Below are 20,253 nucleotides of genomic sequence, written 5' to 3'. Positions count from 1 at the left end.
TGATTGCAACATTAAAGACCAAGGCCGGCTCACAGTCATATTATCCTGCTACAAACCAATGGCTCTCTTAACACATATTTGCTGAACTAAATGTCAGAAGAATAAAAATTAACTTATGTTACAAGAACTGGAATAATTCAGCATCATAGTGAATCATATCTGAGGACAATCAAGCCAGACTGAGAAATCAGAGCTAAAATGTTGGGGATCAAAATCAAAATCCTTAAAGAACCACAATGAGCAGAATTCAATTTGGAGTCAAACACAGAAGGATGGAGAGTTCCACAACTTAGGTGCTTTTGCAAAAATGGTCTTCTGTCATCATCAAAAGCACTCAAAAAGTGGCAGAATACGGAACAGGGTTTCAGGTGTTCAAAACACCCAAGTCAAAAAAGAAGCACCATTAAAGCCTTGGCAGACCGTGCAAAAAGAATCTGCGAACCCCACCTCCTCCAAGATGAACTGAACCACCTCAACTGGGCTCTACAGGCCAATGGATACTCCACCTCAGACATCAGAAGAGCTGCAAGACCAAGAACAAGCCACGAGAGTCAAGATGAAGACCCACCCAGAGGAAAAGTGTTCCTGCCATACATCAAGGGAACCACTGACCGCATAGGGAAACTGATGAGGAAACACAACATACAAACAATCTACAAACCCACCAAGAAAATCCAACAAATGCTACGTTCAGCAAAGGACAAGAGGGATCCTCTCACCTCTGCAGGAGTCTACCGTATACCATGCAGCTGTGGACAAGTCTACATAGGGACCACCAAACGCAGCGCCCAGACACGCATCAAGGAACATGAAAGGCACTGCAGACTACTTCAACCAGAGAAGTCAGCCATAGCAGAGCACCTGATGAACCAGCCTGGACACAGCATATTATTTGAGAACACAGAAATGCTGGACCACACCAACAACCACCATGTCAGACTACACAGAGAAGCCATTGAAATCCACAAGCATGTGGACAATTTCAACAGAAAGGAAGAGACCATGAAAATGAACAAAATCTGGCTACCAGTATTAAAAAACTCTAAAATTATAACAGCAAAACAACAGAGAGGAAACAACCAGGCACAGATTAACACCGCCCAGCAAGAGATTTTCCCAGGCTCAGGGAGGCCTTCAAATGCTAATGAAGGTGATCAGCTAAACATTCACACCTAACTGCAGCAGGGAAGAGCTCCTTGCCCCACCCCAGCCATTCCACAGATATATAAACCCATTGTCCTAATTCCAACAGACCTCACTACCTCTGAGGATGCTTGCCATAGATGCAGGCGAAACGTCAGGAGAAATGCCTCTAGAACATGGCTCTATAGCCCAAAAAAACCCACAAGAACCTACATTACACAAATGTTGAAAAAATTAAACGTACCAAGGTATTTTCACAAATATGACTTGATCTGACCTGAAGAGGGGTATAAAGGGATCCCAAACTCAAGAAATACCACCAAGAAACCAAATATTCAGCTTTGAAAGACTCTGAGAATTGCACCAGTATTTCTTCTCCTTGATGCTAGAGGACCTACTGACAACTCAGGTGGTCTAAGCAGACCCTTGCTGTAAGAATCAGTAATCTGAATCCTAATGTCAGGAAAGGAATGAAACATCTAGGTGCCAGACAATAGTACATACTATACTAGATTATCCACTGAGCTAACCCACAGAGAAAACTCGCTATATTTACTCCAAAGTAAGTTCCAGTGAGTTTAATGGAGCTAACTCACAATCAAGTGGGTATAGGACTGTGTCATCTATTTGTCTTTATCAAGTCAGAAAATTTTATGATTTGTTTATCATCATGTTACAAACTATAAACTGTGATAGCTTATCTTTCAGGAATTTTTCACTAATCTATCAAATATCATGATAAAAAAAACCCCTGAAATAATAGAATCCAAAGCACAACTAACCATCTCACTAAACTACAGGAACTACAGGAAGCTATTCCCTCCTGAATACGCCACAGTATCACTCCAGGCACAACCAGGACTGAGAGAGAGCACATCACTTCTGGTTTCAGGTGTTCCCATTTTTTCTGGGGGTGGAATTGGGGATGAGCCAAGGGTATCCAAATTGCCACATTTTTGCAGCAGTTTTTGGGTTGGGGACAGACTCTGAAAATGAGCTTTTAAAAAAGTGGAATGTCAGGGAACAGGCATCAACACACTGCATTTTCTACACTCCTCTACTGGATACCAATGCTTTTATCTCAAACCTCTTTGAATCCCCTTTAGAGGGATAAGGCGTGGTATAAATAAAGACAACAACAACAACAACAATAATAATACTGAAATGATGATAAAATAAAGAACTATAAGGATCACCATTCTTAAATTTAACTTAAGCATCCTATAGCTAAGAAAATCTCATAAAATCTCCAGTGTCTATTACAGTCATCAATACAGCCGATCAGTTCTAAAAACTTAAAACTACACAGAAGAATTTTACTGCCACATAATATATAATACAAGCATAGAGAATCATAAATAGTACTATTTGATGCCAAGCACTGGACAAAGGTAAAACCAGGTTTAACTGCATTATTCTAGATTCGTACGGATACGGACAGAACAGGTTTTTCACATTTGTTGATAATTAGTACTTCCCACAGTGGTAATAAATAAAAAGTAGACATGATGTAGCAGTCTGAGCATCTAACTGTGACTCTGGAGACCAAGGTTTAATCCCAACCCAGCCATGGAAACCAGCTGGGTGACTTTGAGCAAGTCGTACTCTTTTAGCCCTCAGAGGAAAGCACAGGCAAACCCTTGGAACAAAGCTTGTCAAGAAAACCTTATAGTTGCCACAAGTCAAAAGCATTTTGAGGACAAACAACAACAAAACAAAAAAATGGTTTTGAATATCAATAGTGTAAATCAGAATGCAATTACTTTAAAGTATTTTAATAAAGTATAATATCTCATATTATGATCACCTAAGAAAGCTAACCTAACTTCTAATATGAAAAATATTAAGGATCTGAATAATCATATCCCTAGAACGGGGATGGAAACTGTGTCACAGTCTAGATGTTTCTTAACTTCAGCTTTCAACACTCTTCACAAGTGGCTGATCCAGCATGGGCTGCTGGAAATTGCAATCCAACAATGTCTGCACCACCCCCTTTATCGTGGAGGAAGTTCTATTTAGTTTAGATTTACAGTGTATGCTTTACATTCAAACTTTGGCTTAATTATCTGGCAGACCAATAAAACTAGGCTTTTTATGTTCCAGTAGTGTAGCAAGATGTAAATACTTCAGCATAACAATAATGAATTTATATACTGCAGCTACTCTCTTTTGAAACTAGCTGATAATTTATAATCAGATTGTAAGAAGATAAGTATTCTGCATATTAACTCTGCAGTAAAAATGAAAAACAATGGACGGGCTTAAATTGCCACTGAAATAAGTTGGAACCCAAAATGCTTTGCTTTGACTGACATAGGATTATAAATCTGTGAGAATTCAATGGTGGTTTTTTAATGATATGTCCTATTGCATTATTGAAGAGTTTCTAAACATCATGAAGTGTACCCTGCATTTCAGTGCAGTAATATTTACACAATAGCATCTTCTGCATAATACACCTACAAAACTGAAGTATTAACTCAGCCAGGGATCTGCAACTTTGTTTGCCACCTCACCTCAGGGATCACCTAGAACAGTGCACAGAGTTCAATAAAGAATGGCTGTGATCCAGATGTCCCCTTCAATTCTATCCAGCAGCAGCTCATTGCTTCATATCCTGCTTCAAATCTTCCCAAATCTGAAAAGCTACTTTTCAAGCATAGGATGAAGCAACTAACAACTCAGTAAAGCATGGGATAAAGCAATTGACAACTCAGTAGTATCCACCAGTATATAACAGGAACTAAGGGATGCTGAAAAACAGAGTTAATATCATAAGGGTTGGTATACACACATAAAACTGTGCTACAAAAGCATATTGGCTGTCATTTAGGATGGACCTCCATTTCTGTTGAATCCAAATGCTTTTCCCAAACAGAACAAATTCAGTAATTCAATGGAATTTATCAAAGTACTGATTTATCATTCAACAATTCATTCAGTACATCTTCTCTTGAGGAGTCTAGCAGCTGAATTTAGACCCCAGTTATAGAAGCAGAATTACTGAAAAGGGACGCCCTTTCAACAACTGGACAACAGTGTAGGAGAAAAGAGGAAATGACACATCTTGTATAGTTAAGAAGTAAGTATTTCAAGAATTTCCCCTTTTCCTCAAGATAGTGAAATTCTGACGAGTTCCTGAGAGATTTCCACAAAAAGCCTTGGATGTAACAATATTTTCCACACCTCATCTAGATATGGAGCCTCTGGTGGTGCAATGGATTAAATCCTTGTGCGAGCAGATTGAAGACTGACAGGTTGGAGTTTCAAATCTGGGGAGAGCGCGGATGAGCTCCCTCTGTCAGCTCCAGCTCTCCATGCAGGGACATGAGAGAAGCCTCCCACAAGGATGGTAAAACATGAAAACATCCAAGCATCCCCTGGGCAATGCCCTTGCAGACAGCCAATTCTCTCACATCAGAAGCAACTTGCAGTTTCTCAAGTCATTCCCAACATGAAAAAAAACTAGATATGGACCAGATCCAGTAGACAATATAGCACAATGCTATCAGAAAATTTCCCAGAATTATTTAGGAATTACCAGTAATTATCAATACTACAATATGACTGGGAGTTGCATGGAGAGGAGAGGAATCTCTCCTCTGGCCACTTCTTTCCCTTACTCTTCCCCTCTGCCCAATGTATCTTGATTTAATCTTCTTACTATAGGACTAGGCTACTGCAGACACAATTGCCAACACCATCAAGCTATACACTTGAAATCTCTGACCAGAAAAATAGTAGGCATTAAGGCTAACAGAGCAAAATATACAGCTGGAAAAGGTAAAATGTTTTGCCAAGACAACTAGCATGGCTTTTGCAAGGCAACCTTCAATTCATGATATTATTAGAAGTTCTTCAGCAGCACACAAGACAGGGGATCTATCAAACACTGTATTTGGATTTGTAAAAAACGTTTTTGACACAGCTTTTTTCCAAAGCTCCTGAGAAACTGAATGGTCACATTGTTCTCTCTCACAGATCTTTATCTCACTACAAAAGTAACCTAATTGCTTTGAGGATCTTCCCCTTTGAAGTGGCAAACAAATATTTTAAGAAAAAAACACATTTTTCACAAAGGACGAGTAAACAGTACTTCCTACAAGGATCTGTACTTGGAATTTTGTGACTGATTTATTCAGAGTCTAGAATAAACAGGAACACAGTCGTGTCTACATATGACAACAAAGTATTCATGATATAACTGCTTCTCTTTAAATTTGGTGAGTCAGCAACAAAATGTCAGGTCAGATGATGCAATGTAACAGTAAAGCCAGGCTCAGTGGAATATTACTTCACATGCACACTAATAATAAGGTTTTTAAAAAACCCCACCCAGTTAATGAAGAGCTCACTGAATCATAGGAGAGTAAACCAAAATATTCACATCTTTGCAGGGTGTATGTGCAAAATTCCCTGTTTATGGTGACCTCATAAATTCCATAGCGTTTTTCTTTAGCAAGTAATATTCAGAAATAGTTTGACAGTACTTTGCTCTGAAATAGAGCCTATAGGACCTGGTATTCACTGGCAATCTCCCATCCAAGTACTAACCAGATGTAACTCTGCTTAGCTTCCAAAATCCAAGGTTATTTAGGCATCTAGCTGGGTAAGGGACTGAAAATAGCAGAGCAGATATCATACAATGGCATTACATAAAGCCATGGTATGCCCACTCAAAATGCTGTGTTAAGAATAGCATGGAGACTTCTGTTACTCTCTATCCAAAATCATATTTTGTTCAGAGAGAAAGAAACCTGACCATATTTACCTTCTACTTAATTTTCTACTAATTATCTTAAACTGCTTTTAAACCTACACAATAGTTTACAAAACCATTGTTGTTGTAGTAGTTTGTTTTAAATTGGTGACATTAAATTTTACTATAGGCTCTTCTGACATCTTTTTTTTCCACCCACCATGATCAACTGCAACAAAATGACACTGACTAAAACCCACAACCATCAGTCCCTATTCTTGGAAAAGAAATTTAGTGGGAAAGACAAGTAAATAATAACTCTTATGCCAAAGTCTGTTCCCTCAAAAGAGATGCTTTCTCCCCTCTCTAGTTACTCTTGAGAAATCTAATGGGGACGTGGTAAAAATGAGAGCAACATGATCCAAACTCAAAAAAATATTACTTTATTGAATGATAACATCTTCTTAATGTTTGTTTCTTTACTTTGCTTTTTAAAACTTGAAATAAGACTTACTAGCCAGGAGATCAAAGCCTATTACCACTGGAAATAGTTATTCAAGTTGGATTGTTAAAAGCACTATACCTATTTTTAAAACTATCTTCTACCTGGTTATCTTAGGAAATGCAACTCCAAATCTGATAAGCAATAAGAAAATAGTGAGAACTATATCCACCCACAGATCACACAACACATTCTCTGCTCACTTTTCCTTCAGAGCTGGTTACATCCACCTTCAAGCCCACAGGGAGCAGAGGTTTCAAGTAAAAAACAGATTGCTCATAATGTATCTAGTAAATACGCAAAGCTAAATAATCAATATTCTCAAATCCAAAAGCTTTTCATGCCAACAAAAAATAGATTCCCCCCCCCCCCTTCATCCGGTGTCAGTATATCAGGGAAAGGTTTCAGTTATGCTTACTTGGAAAATACACACACAAGGCAAGGCATGGACATTCGGTTTTAAGAAGAATGAATATGATGACATCCTAAAGGCATTAATAACCATCAAATAGTAGTAGAATGATAGCCGAAAACCTGGAACATCATCCCAACACTACTCAATGATGGATGGCCTAAGTATGTCACCATAGTCATTATTTTGAAAAGTAGCTTTCCAAGCTTTGAACCACACTATTTCGACTATTAAGAAAAGTGGGTTGTTTGGGTGGGAAGGTATAAGAGAAAGGCTGTGATCTTTAGCTTTGGGAATAACTCCCACTAACTTCAATTACACTTTCATCTGAGTAGAGGTATAAGATGTTTACTCACATCAGTTTTGACACAGATGGCAAAAACAAAAGAACAGCCGGCCTCAGGGGATTGTGCTTGCTCCATCAATGTTTAACATTTACACACATGATCAGCCACTGCCAGAAGGGACAGAGATTCATCTATGCGACCGATCGTGCCATCACATCATAGTTGAAGCAGGGAGCTTTGAAATGGTTGAACAAAAGCTCTCTGAAGCTTTAGGAAGTCTTACTGCCTATTCCAGGGAAAACCAGCTGGTTCCTAATCCATCTAAAATGCAGGCGTGGGCTTTTCATCTTAAGAACAAACAGCCCATGACAGAGATCCCTGTTGTGCTTCGACTATCAAGCAAAAAGTGGGCTCTATAAAGAATATCATACAAAATCTGTCTGGTACAACCTGGGGATCACAACCAGACACAGAGATGACATCTGCCCTTACACTTTGCTACTCTACTGCTGACTATGCATACCCAGTGTGGAATACATCTCACCATGTTAAAATAGTGGATGTGGCTCTTAATGAGACATGTCGCATTATCACAGGATGTCTATACCTCTCACCTAGGCATTGACATATGTCAGGAAACAGCAGCCAGCAATGAAAGGATCAATGCAGCACATCCTCTGTTTGGATTTCAGTCAGCATGCCAAAGACTTAAATCAAGAAATTGCATTATAAGAAATAGATAGATACTCGCAGAAACACCTCAACAAGTGAGAGTCCAAAAGTGGCAGATTAAAATCCAGCATCTCAATGAGTGGCTGATATCAGATGAGAAACTCTCTCCTGGACACACAGAAGACTGGGTGACTTGGAAGGCACTGAACAAACTGCGCTCTGGCACCACGAGATGCAGAGCAAATCTTAAGAAATGGGGCTACAAAGTGGAGTCCACGACATGCAAGTGTGGAGAAGAGCAAACCACAGACCACCTACTACAATGCAGTCTGAGCCCCAGTGAGACCAAAGGCACTCGAATTGGCCAGTTGGTCAAAGGGAATTTACTATAATGCCATGTTTTTAAACTTTGTGTTTTTTTTAAAATAAACTGTATTCTCAATTTGCTTCTGACATGATACATAGTCAATTTTGCTTCTGACATGATACACAGTCAATTTTGATATATAAAGAGAAGCAGAAGGAAGAAGACTTATGAAACATTTACAGACTAACCAATTTATGCCATTACAAGCTGTTTGGGGGGGGGTGTCTTTTGAGCCCATTTCAAGAAATTATTATACTTCATGAAAGCCTGTTTTGAAATAAATCAGTTAGCCAGATGTCACAAGACTCATTTTAAAAGCATTCATTCCCTCTTTTTATATAGAATATACTGCCATAAATTAAATATTTGTTTTTGTATTTTTCTTAAGGAGATACGTGTAACAAAAAAGCACACAACATATACAATTCACCGTATTGCTATATGGAAGTGTGCAATAATTATCATCAACCAAAATGTCAAAATTCCGAACCAACTATTCAGTAACGGTCAAACAAAAGAGTGAAAAGAAATTCAATGTAGTGTGGTTCAGGGATGTGTGTTCAGATAATCCATTTTCCCGGAAGACTCAAAATAACTAAAATAAAAACATATATAACTGACAATCTCACCGGTAGTATTCACACACCAGCTCCTCAATTCCATATTCAAGAAACATTTTATAGATCCCTTTATATCTATAAACTAGCCATCCCCTGCCACGCGTTGCTGTGGCCCAATCTGTGTATATGTGCTTTGTGTGTGTGTATATTTGTGTGTATGTGTATATATGTGTGTTTGTGCATATATATGTGGTTTTGTGCATGCATTGTAATGTATTTTTTAATTTTTGGCTTTTTAAGTCCCTTTCACTGTGTTTTTCAGTGTTTTTATGAGTGATGGTCACTCGTTGGCCTGATATGTGCATTGTGTCTAAATTTGATGTCAATTTGTCCAGTGTTTTTTGAGTTATGTTAATCCCACAAACAAACATTACATTTTTATTTATATAGATGTATATTAGTCAAGTAGAAAAACAATTACTTTTTTCCATCCCTTGTTAAACTAAGTGTGAAAACAACAATAAATCGATTCCAACTCATCTTATACTTAATCTCATTATCAAAAAATCACAAAGAACTTGATTAATTCAAAATGATTTCTGTGGGCTTCTCCAGGTTGCTGAACAGTTCAGAATATGTCAGGAGATTCTGCTGTGGGATTTTATATCTTCTAATGCTTTGTAATAGTTGTTTGCACACCTGCAAACAACCATGGTTTGAATAATTCAAGTTTTTGCTCATACTTTGTTGCTTCTAGTAACAGATTTTAGCTTTCGCCCCAAGCTGTACATTTCAACCACCCTTTTTTCTCAAGCAAACTGTGGTGCAAGAATGGTTTCCTTCTATCTTCCCCCTCCACATGCTCTTCCTCCAACATCCACATTACTTGCACTGCACATTAGTGAAGTTTTAACCCATGAATGCAATGAGAAGGTGGTCAGGAAACATCCAGAGTGAAGGTCACATCCCCATTTAGCATGTCTCCCAGTAAGGCTGCCCAAAACATATAACAGAACAAACCAAGACAGCAAACACAGATGACTAACACTGACTCCAGAAATGTCCAGGATGAAATGGGCAGGGAATAAAAAATTGGGGCCAGTACTAGTAATTCAAGAGAAAAACAGAAAGACAAGAATATCACATTGATTTAAAAAAAAAAAAAGATTTCAGTTGCAACTCCCACCAAATATCAAGATAGTCCGGAGGAGCCCCAAGATTGCTTTCAAAAATATTTCATAACCATGTTTCCTGCATTGCCATAAAAGCAAATAATGCTTTTCCTGTAATGTGCATGCAAAGTAAAAATTAGTCACATTTATCCACAAGAAACAGCTCTGAAAATCCACTGAGGGGCAACAATTTTATTAAGGCCAACCAAAACACTGTAGAACAGCACGGTTTCCAGGGTTGAGGGACTTTTCCAGTTTTTCCTCTGCTTAACATTCAGTGTGATGAACAGAGCACAAAAGCTTGCTCACTATTTTGCAACATTTTGGCTCATCTCAATAAAGTTTCTGCCCATCAGTGGATTTTATATATTTTATCCATATGCTTAAATATGTCCCAGTGTATGAACAAGACAAGAGGACCAATGAGCCAATGGGTGGGGGTGATCACTGGCATGTGCCACTTCAGCTATGTCCACTTTATCAACAAAAGCATTTAAAATTATTTGGATGGCTAGTTCTGAGTACATGTGGCTACGGGGGGGGGGGGGAGATCCCATATAGTAGCCCTCAGTCCTTATTTAGATGGTTAAAGTCACCTCTATGACATGTACCACAAAGCTGCAGAATGTGGGTTCCTCAGTTCTATAGCATAGAATCATAAAGTTGGAAGAGACCTCATGGGCCATCCAGTCCAAGCCCCTGCCAAGAAGCAGGAAAATCGCATTCAAAGCACCCCCGACAGATGGCCATACAGCTTCTGTTTCAAAGCTTCCAAAGAAGGAGCCTCTACCACACTCCAGTGCAGAGAGTTCCACTGCTGAACAGCTCAAACTGTCAAGATCTGAGAGACATCAAAGGCCAGGTATTACAAGTCTTGCCTAACAGTTACCACTATCCTGATCATGAGGCAAACAAGCTGCCTGGTGTTGGCCTTTGCAGGTTCAAAAGCCCACTGAACCGTAAAGAGACTTTGGAGCTGTCTCTTTCAGCAGCCTGATCTATTTCACAAGGTTGTTGTGGAGACAAAAACAGGGAAAAAACATATGTACATCTATAGCAGGGGTCCTCAAACTTTTTAAGCAGAGGACTGATTTACGGTCCCTCAGACAGTTGGGGGGCCAGACTATAGTTTGAAAAAAAATGAACAAATCCCTATGCACACTGCACATCTCTTGTTTGTAATGCAAAATAAAAAAACATGAAAGAACAATGGAGTATTTAAAATGGAGAACAATTTGAACCAATTTAAATATACCAGTATTTCAATGGGAAGTGTGGGCTTGCTTTTGGCTGATGAGATAGTAAAGTTAATTGGGATTGTTGTTGTTGTGTGCCTTCAAATCATTTATACTTACAACAACCCTAAGTCTACAGTTTAGGGCGGGGGAAGGGGAATGACCTTGGAGGGATGCATCCAGCTCTTGGGCCTTAATTTGAGGAATTAATGTGGATTGACACCATTTTAATTACCAATGCTGGGAGTTGAAGCTTAGTGAGGCACCAGACCTCTTTGGCAGAGAAGGCTCAAGACCTTGAAGACACAACTCATATCATTGCACCATGGCAATTAAAGTAATACTCATAAGTGGTAGTTTGTGGAAAGTTCACAGCCATGGGATAGTGACTGCTAGTCTGAAGACGGTTGCCAGGCAAGACACAGTTGTAGCCAATGGGCACAAATAGGATGCCACAGCAAGGGAGCTGGTACACACCAAATCGCACGAGATGCACTGATGCCCTACTTCAGCTCACTAAAGGATAGGTTGCATAAAGGAAAATAAATAAAATATATGTTCAAGAACATGCCCCTTTGCTCCCTGTTAAAGAGATAAAGAATCATTTTGAATGAATATGGATTCTGGAGCTTCACAGAGAGTTAACAAAGCCCACATATTCTTGTGGGTTAAGCTTTGGCAGACCACAACAGACTGCTACACAAAGAGGGGAATGGAAGAAGGGCGGCAACTTCTGTGGCTTGGGCTGCAGAATTAACTGGGCACCTTTAATGCTGGAGGAAGGTGGCACTGATTGCTCTGAAGCAACCAGGTAAGGAGCAGCACCTGCTAAAACCTTCCCTTCTTCCCCTTAAAGGCACAGGAACCATTTCTACTGTGACATAAATGAAGGGTGCACCTGTACAATGGAATGGATGCAGTTTGATTGCATTTGAACTGCCACGGCTTAATGTTGTGGAACCTTGGAGTTTGGTGAATGGAGAAGGCTAAGGACCTTGTCAAGCTCCCAGGTTTTCAATAGCATTGAACTATCATCGTTCGGTGAGGCGCTGATGTTATTTGGTGGAGGAAGCTGCCAAAGAGTACCAACATCTCACCTTGAGATGAGATACAACGTAATGGGAGAAAAACGCAAAAGAAATTGAAAACCCAGAACATATAAAGCACGAAAGCAACACAATGAACAATTTTGTATCTGTGGAATGTCAGAGGTAGAAGAAATCACACATGTACTGTTTACTTGTAACTTGTACAAGAGAGAGAGAAATCAATATCTCTGACTATACATTATACAAAAGGCACACTGGGATCCTTATATTAAAACTACATTTTGATTGCTAAATAATGCTAAAATAACACACTAAATGGCCCTTTTTTTATATAAAGCAGCTCAGCTGAGAACTGCGTATTTGGAGCTGACTGGGGTAAACTGTAGGGATGATGAAGATATTGAATCTGGATTGGGATCTTGATTCCTTATTAACAGCTTGTTTATCATATTGTTGAAGGCATTCATAGCTGGAATCACTGGGTAGCTTTGAGTTTTCCGGGCTTATATGGCTATGTTCCAGAAGCATTCTCTCCTGATGTTTTGCCTGCATCTATGGTAGGCATCCTCAGAAGCGGTGAAGTCTGTTGGAAACTAGGTAAGTGGGGTTTATATATCTGTGGAATGTCCAGGGTGGGAGAAAAAACTCTTGTCTGTTTGAGGCAAGTGTGAATTGCTGCATTGGCCATACTTTGTTGGGAGGTGATTAGCTGGCCTTGATTGTTTCGTGTCTGGAATTCCTCTGTTTTATTTGAGAACACAGAAATGCTGGACCACTCTAACAACCACCACATCAGACTCCACAGAGAAGCCATCAAAATCCACAAGGATGTGGACAATTTCAACGGAAAGGAGAGAACCATGAAAATGAACAAAATCTGGCTGCCAGTGTTTTAAAAAAACGCTAAAATAAAAACAGTAAATAAAGAACACTCCAAAATAGGGGGGTTCCAGTCAGGAAACAATCAGAACCAGCTAATCTTCTCCCAACAAAGGATTCCTCCAGGCAGTTAGCAGCCAGAACTTGAAGCTGCAAGGCCATTAAATGTTAATCTAGGTAGCCAACTGTAATATTCACACCTGCCTCAAATAGACAGAGTTATTTCTACCACCCTAGACATATCATAGACATATAAACCCCACTTGCCTAGTTTCCAACAGACCTCATGAGTTGTCGAAAGCTTCCATGGCTGGAATTAATGGGTTGCTGTGAGTTTTCCGGGCTATATGGCCATGTTCCAGAAGCATTCTCTCCTGATGTTTCATCCCATCTATGGCAGGATTCCTCAGAGGTATGCCTGCTATAGATGTGGGTGAAATGTCAGGAAAAAAATGCTTCTGGAACTTGGCCCTACAGCCCAGAAAACTCACAGCAACCCAGACCTCAAAACCTCTGATGCCTGTTGCAGATGTGGGTGAAACATCAGGAGGGAATGCTTCTGGAACATAGCCATACAGCCCAGAAAACTCACAGAAACCTCACCACCTCTGAGAATGCCTGCCATAGAAGCGGGCAAAACATCAGGAGAGAATGCTTCTGGAACATGGCCAGACAGCCCAGAAAACTCACAGAAACCTCACCACCTCTGAGAATGCCTGCCATAGATGTGGGCGACACGTCAGGAGAGAATGCTTCTGGAACATGGCCAGACAGACCAGAAAACTCACAACAACCCAGCTTGTTTAACTTTGTTGTACTGTGGGTTGTATGCTGTATGTGTCGAATGTGATTGTCAAGTGTTTTGATGCGGCTGATGGGCTAATCAAGGAAATTACTATTACTACAAAAAACTTGGAGTCCTCATGGACAACAAGTTAAACATGAGCCAACAATGTGATGCGGCGGCAAAAAAAGCCAATGGGATTTTGACCTGCATCAATAGAAGTATAGAGTCTAGACCCAGGGAAGTCATGCTACCCCTCTCTTCCGCTTTGGTTAGACCACACCTAGAATATTGTGTCCAATTCGGGACACCACAATTGAAGACAGATGTTGCCAAGCTGGAATGTGTCCAGAGGAGGGCGACTAAAATGATCAAGTCTGGAGAACAAGTCCTATGAGAAGCGGCTTAAAGAGCTGGACATGTTGAGCCTGAAGAAGAGAAGGCTGAGAGGAGACATGATAGCCATGTATAAATATGTGAAAGCAAGTCATAGAGAGGAGGGAGCAAGCTTGTTTTCTGCTGTTCTGAAGAGTAAGAAGTGGAACAATGACTTCAAACTACAAGAAAGGAGATTCCATCTGAATATTAGGAAGAACTTCCTGAGAGTGAGAGCTGTTCAGCAGTGGAACTCTCTGCCCTGGAGTGTGGTGGAGGCTCCTTCTTTGGAAGCTTTTAAACAGAGGCTGGATGACCATCTGTCAGGAGTGCTTTGAATGTAATATTCCTGGATGGTCCAACTCTATGATTCTATAAAACATCTTGTGAATGTAGTTAAGACAGAGCTTGAACTGCCATGGAGGAGGAAAAGAGTTGGGTGAGGCACCAGCAGAGAAGGCTGGAGAGCTTGTCCAAACTCCACAACATGCATTGAGGAAAGTGGTGTCAAAGTGTATACAGCAGGCATGGGCAAACTTGGGTCCTCCAGGTGTGTTGGAGTCCAACTCCCACCATTCCTCACAGCCTCAGGCCCTTTCCTTTTCCCCCTCAGCCGCTTAAGCGGCTGAGGGGGAAAAGGAAGGGGCCTGAGGCTGTGAGGAATGGTGGGAGTTGGACTCCAACACACCTGGAGGGCCCAAGTTTGGACCTGGGCGGGAAAAAGTGGGCAAAGGTGGCAAAGGAAAAAGCTGCACCTGAGGAGAGAAGGCAGTCCTCCCCTGCCTCCATCCTCTTTGTCGCCTTCCTTACCGGCTCTGCCAGCCCTGGAGCAGGTTGGTGTATTTGCTGAGGCTGCCCTCCAGCGCCGGCTCCGTCCTCCTGGCCCCCGGGCTGGCTGCAGCCGAACCGGGGCTGCTCCCACTCCCGCCTCCTCCTCCTCCTCCCTCGGGCCTCCGGTTGGGCAGCCCTCTCCCGGCCGAAGAGGACGGAGAGGATCCCGCGGAAGGGGGCCGGCTGCTGCTCCGGCTGCTGCTGTTGCTGCCTCCTCCTCCTCCTCCGCTGTTGTTGTTGTTCCCCTCCGCGCCGACGCTGCTCTGCGCCTTCTCCATGGAGCTCGGGGGAGAAATACCTGACTCATCCGCAAAGGAGGGAAAAGGGAGAGACCCGCCACAGCCTCCCCTGCTTCCTTCTCCTCGACGTCCGGCTCAGACCCACCCCGCCGCCCTCTGCCTTGCGGATCTCCTCCTCCTCCTCCTTTGCTTCCCGGAGGGCCAAAGGGAAAGGGACGACCCTCCTTCGCAATGAGAGGGAGGGGCTTCGGTGGCCCCGCCTCCCGACACGCCCCTCCGAGGCTCAAAGCGCGCCGGAGAGAGAGAGGGGGGGGGGAGGTGGGAGGGTGCCCACTCTTTGGAACTAATGCGGTTTGACACTCCTTTACAACTGCCTGCTCACTGCTGGGAAATCCTGAGGGTCCGGCTCTTACAAGGTCTTGAGCCTCTTCTGGTGCCTCTCTAACTCAAACTCTCATTGGAACAACGTCAAGCTGCCTTTATTCGACACCATTCTGAGATACAGAGCTATGTGGAAGGGCCCTTAGAGTTTTCCTAGCAGGATCTTTTCAGGGGAGGGGTTTGCCATTGCTTTAGTTAGGCTGAGAGTGTGTGACCTCTCCCGTTGGTTTCCAAGCAGGCATGTAGGGGGGGGGGGCTTGAGGGGCTTCAGCCCCCCCCCCCCCCAAATTCTCATGGTGGTCCGCGAGAAGGCCTTACTGGCAGGCCTGTAGCGAGAGGATGGTTTTAGGGGTTCAACCCCCCCCCCTGAAATGTTTCAGATTTTTTAAAAAAACCTGGTTTACTCATGAATTTTAACTGGTCAACCAAATCCCCATGCTAAGTCTATGAGATGCAAACAATTTAGAGTCCCTCCAGAACTGTAAGCACTATCTCAAGCAAATATTGACAATTTATTCACACTGTCATTACTTGCAGCAATAGCCAATGTAGTGAAGCAACCAAGTTGGGGATGTGTGTGTTGAATGCTCTCATTAAGGAGGCCAGACTTGGTGGAGGTGGTTGACAGGGATGGAGCTGCAGGCTATTGAAGGTTGCTCTGATCCCTGCTGTGCTCTTTGCTTCAGCGTGAGCTAGGAGGCAGGTTTCACCCCCCCCCCCCCGAAATTTTCAACCCTCCCCGAAATTTTCAACCACCCCCTCCTCCGAAATTGTCAACCCTCCCCAAAAATTTTTTCTGGCTACGGCCCTGCTTACTGGTACATTATGTAAACTGTTATGTTTATTCATATCATGATCTGATCAACATGCTCAATATATCCCATATGCATCTCCTCCTATGAACCGACCAGGACACTAAGATCATCTGGGGAGGGCCTTCTCAGTGGTGGCCCCCTCGGCTGTGGAATGCCCTACCTGCAGACATCAGATCGCCCCCCCTCGCTGTTGCCGTTTCGGAGGAAGGTGAAGACCTGGCTATTCGAATAAGCGTTTGACTAAACAGTGAAATTGAAAATAGGAATACGGAACAATGGATAATGAGAGTGGATTCTGATTTTATTGTTGAGGCGTTATGATTGTTATACTGTTGTTAATTGTTATGTTATAATCTGTTTTAATTGCATTATACTGTTTTGTGATATTTTGCATTGTTGTGTAAACCGCTTTGAGTCGCCTAAGGGCTGAGAAAAGCGGTATAGAAATAAAGTAAATAAATAAATAATAAATATTAGGGTAACAATACAAAAGGTTTGCTAGGGTAGACCCTCTTTCACTCAGACTCAGCCCCCACCCCACCCCCATCAAAATCCTGGCTCCGGGCCTGTTTCCAAGGATAAATAGGAGCTGAAATCCTGATCTTTTAGGACCCTTCCACACAGCCCTATATCCCAGAATATCAAGGCAGAAAATCCCACAATATCTGCTTTGAATTGGGTTATCTGAATCCACATTAAGATAATGTCAGATTTTTTGTCTTGATATTCTAGGACAGGGGTCCTCAAACATTTTGAACAGGGGGCTAGGTCACTGTCCCTCAGACTGTTGGAGGGCCGAACTATAGTTTACACGGGAAGATTGTTAAACATTTATTTTATATATTGTGAAACATTTCTAATTACAAATAAATGTAATGTTGACTTCAAGCATGTCGTAGCATGGGTAACAGGCTTACTATAACAGCAGGGAACCCATGAATATGTTTACTGATCAATCTATTAGACAAATTTCCATGACCTCTTGTCATCATAATTTGTGGCAGCCATGCAAAGTTTCTGGAGGAGAACTACTACTGCTACAAAACCAAAGGACACTGCCCACCAAACCCTTCCAGTATTTTCTGTTGGTCATGGGAGAACTGTGTGCCAAGTTTGGTTCAATTCCATCATTTGTGGGGTTCAGAGTGCTCTTTGATTGTAGGTGAACTATAAATCACAGCAACTACAACTCCCAAATGACAAAATCTAATTTTTTTTGAGTGAAGGACATACATTGGGTTGTTAGGTGTCTTGTGTCCAAATTTGGTGTCAATTCGTCCAGTGGTTTTTGAGTTCTGTTAATCCCACAAACAAACATTACATTTTTATTTATATAGATTTATTTACATCATTTCTATCCCATCCATTTCAGCCTGAAGGAAACTCAGGGCAGCATACAGACCAGCAACAATTAGATGTCATATATATATATATATGTGTGTGTGTGTGTGTGTGTGTGTGTGTGTGTGCATATATCTGTTAAAATCAATTAAATCACATCATAAATACGAGGGCATAGCTCCTCAACAGATGACAGTACTAGTATGCGGCAGGTACTGGCTTGTTCAATAGACTCTCCTCTACAGTTCCATTTTGGCGGAAAGCTTTAACATTGAACGGTTATGTTATTAAAGTGCAAAGTATGGAATCCTGCACAGACTTTGGTCAATGCAACTTAAGCAATGTGCAGTCATTGAATTCTTGACAGCAGAAGGTGTCACCCCAAAGGAGATTCATCAGCCGTTTATGGTGATTGTGTTGATGTGAGTACTGAGCATCATTGGGTGACCAAGTTTAAAGATATGGAGGTGACACCTTCTATTGTTAAGAATTCAATGACTGCACGTTGCTTAAGTCGCATTGACCGAGTGTCTGCGCAGGGTTCCATACATTGCACTTTAACAACACAACCATTTAATGCTAAGGCTTCCCACCAAAATGGAACAGTAGAGGAGAGTGTATTGAACAAGCCAGTACCTGCCGCATACCAGTACTGCCATCTGTTGAGGAGTTATGAAGGTGGGGGCATTACTTTTTATTCAACCCTCATACATATAAAATCCATAAAAACTATAAAAATCTATTAAAAAACAGTGTCATCCAGACTAATTCCTCATCAGTTTTCATCGTCTTGGCCATTCTGTGTTCGTATTACAATTTTGTATTTATCTGGTCACGCTGAAGCTCCAAACACTTGCTCAAAGAGCCAAGTTTTCACCCTGTTCTGAAAGGTCAGGAGAAAGGGGGCTGATCTAATATCCCTGGGAAGGGAGTTCCACAGCCGAGGGGCCACCACTGAGAAGGCCCTGTCTCTAGTCCCTGCCAGATACTCCTGTGAAGTAGACGGGATTGAGAGCAGGGCCTCCCCAGACAAATCCCATAATTCCATAGCATTGAACCAAAGCAGTTCAAGTGATATCAAGAGCCGGGCTTTAGCACAGTAGGTTAACCACCAGCTGCAATAAATCTTGCCAATCGGAAGATTGACAGTTCAAAGCTCGGGTCAGGGTGAGCTCCTTTAGCCCAGCTCTCTGCCCACCTAGCAGATCCAAAACAAATGTGTGTAGATAAATAGGTACCGTGTTAAAGCGGGGAGGTATTTAGGCATGGCATTTCAATCAGAAAAAGGAGAATATTTATGAACAAAAGAAAGCTCTTCAGCAGAGAGATAGAGTGACAGCATCCCCCGTTGGCCGGAACCAAGCACAGCCTCCAAAATGCCGAAAGATAGGAAAGCTTAGATATACCTCTATCTGTTGTCTGTCTTGTCATTGTATAATTGCCATTAAATGTTTGCGATATATGTGTTCTGTGATCCACCCTGAGTCCCCTTCAGAGTGAGAAGGGTGGAATATAAATTGAGCAAATAAATAAATAAATAAATAAGGTTGTGATATGGATACAATCTTAGAGTTCACTCCAGTACATGTCATTACTCAGAAACAAACTTTTGTACTTTAGCTTGTAGGCATTTTTATGTATAAGATTGCTATCTTTACTTACCTTTAGGATTACAAACATGCACTTGTTGCTTGGGGTACATCTACATTGTAGAATTAATGCATTGTAACACCATTGTAACTGCCATGAGTCGATATTATGGAACCCTGAGAATTGTAGTTCACTGAGGCAGCAGCATTATTTACAGTATTTATTTATTTACAGTATTTATATTCCGCCCTTCTCACCTTCCAGGAGACTCAGGGTGGATTACAATTCACATATACATGGCAAACATTCAATGCCATTTAGACATACAACCTATATAGACAGGCAGAGAGACAATTTAATATTCCAGCTTTTCCGGCTTCATGAGGGTATGCTCGATTCCGGCCACAGAGGGAGCTGCCGCTTCACCGCCCAGTTGTGACACTGAGTCCTTTGATGGAGTATTTGCTCATTCTTCTGCACACTTCTGGGAGGTTTTATGGCCTTGTAAATTAGTTAAATTAGCCTCCCTGCATAACATGGTAACTAAATTTCCTACTTGACAGATGTAACTGTCTTTCAGGCTGCATAGGTTGATGGCATGCTAGGCTATTAATGGTCAGGAGCTTATTCCACTCTGGGCTGGCTTTGAACTCATGACCTCTTGGTCAGTAGTGATTTAATGCAGCTGGATACTAACTAGCTGTACCGCAGCCCAGCTACTAACTACTAATGGCTACTAACTAGCTGCACCACTGCCAGCATTCTTTGGCAGAGAACGCAGAGAAGGTCTTGTAAAACTACAGCTCTTAGGACTCCATAGCACTGAGACATGGCATTTAAAAATGATGTCAAGGTGCGTTAATTCTATGGAACCACCCTAAGACCTGATGAAACCAATGAAACTTTCTTTGATGCAA

The 20,253-nt window shown here is 41.7% G+C and overlaps 1 protein-coding gene across 3 annotated transcripts in view; it reads right to left on the bottom strand.

Annotated features, from left to right (window-relative positions):
- Positions 1-15,443, bottom strand: part of OSBPL10 (oxysterol binding protein like 10) — a 96,682-nt gene extending 81,239 nt beyond the window's left edge. For 2 of the 3 annotated variants that reach the window (XM_060781872.2, XM_060781873.2), the window contains exon 1: positions 14,950-15,440. In XM_060781872.2, the coding sequence (XP_060637855.2) occupies positions 14,950-15,248 (299 nt within the window). In that variant the 5' untranslated portion in view covers positions 15,249-15,440. Of the gene's footprint in view, positions 1-14,949 lie in introns of all 3 variants that reach the window. The other variant, XM_060781874.2, reaches the window with a different exon arrangement.
- Between the last annotated feature and the right edge of the window lie 4,810 nt (positions 15,444-20,253).

This window comes from Anolis sagrei, chromosome 6 (assembly GCF_037176765.1).
Source record: "Anolis sagrei isolate rAnoSag1 chromosome 6, rAnoSag1.mat, whole genome shotgun sequence".
NCBI classification, from domain to species: Eukaryota; Metazoa; Chordata; class Lepidosauria; order Squamata; family Dactyloidae; genus Anolis; species Anolis sagrei.
Note: the sequence above shows the minus strand (reverse complement) of the source record. Positions and strands in the feature narration are given on the sequence as shown.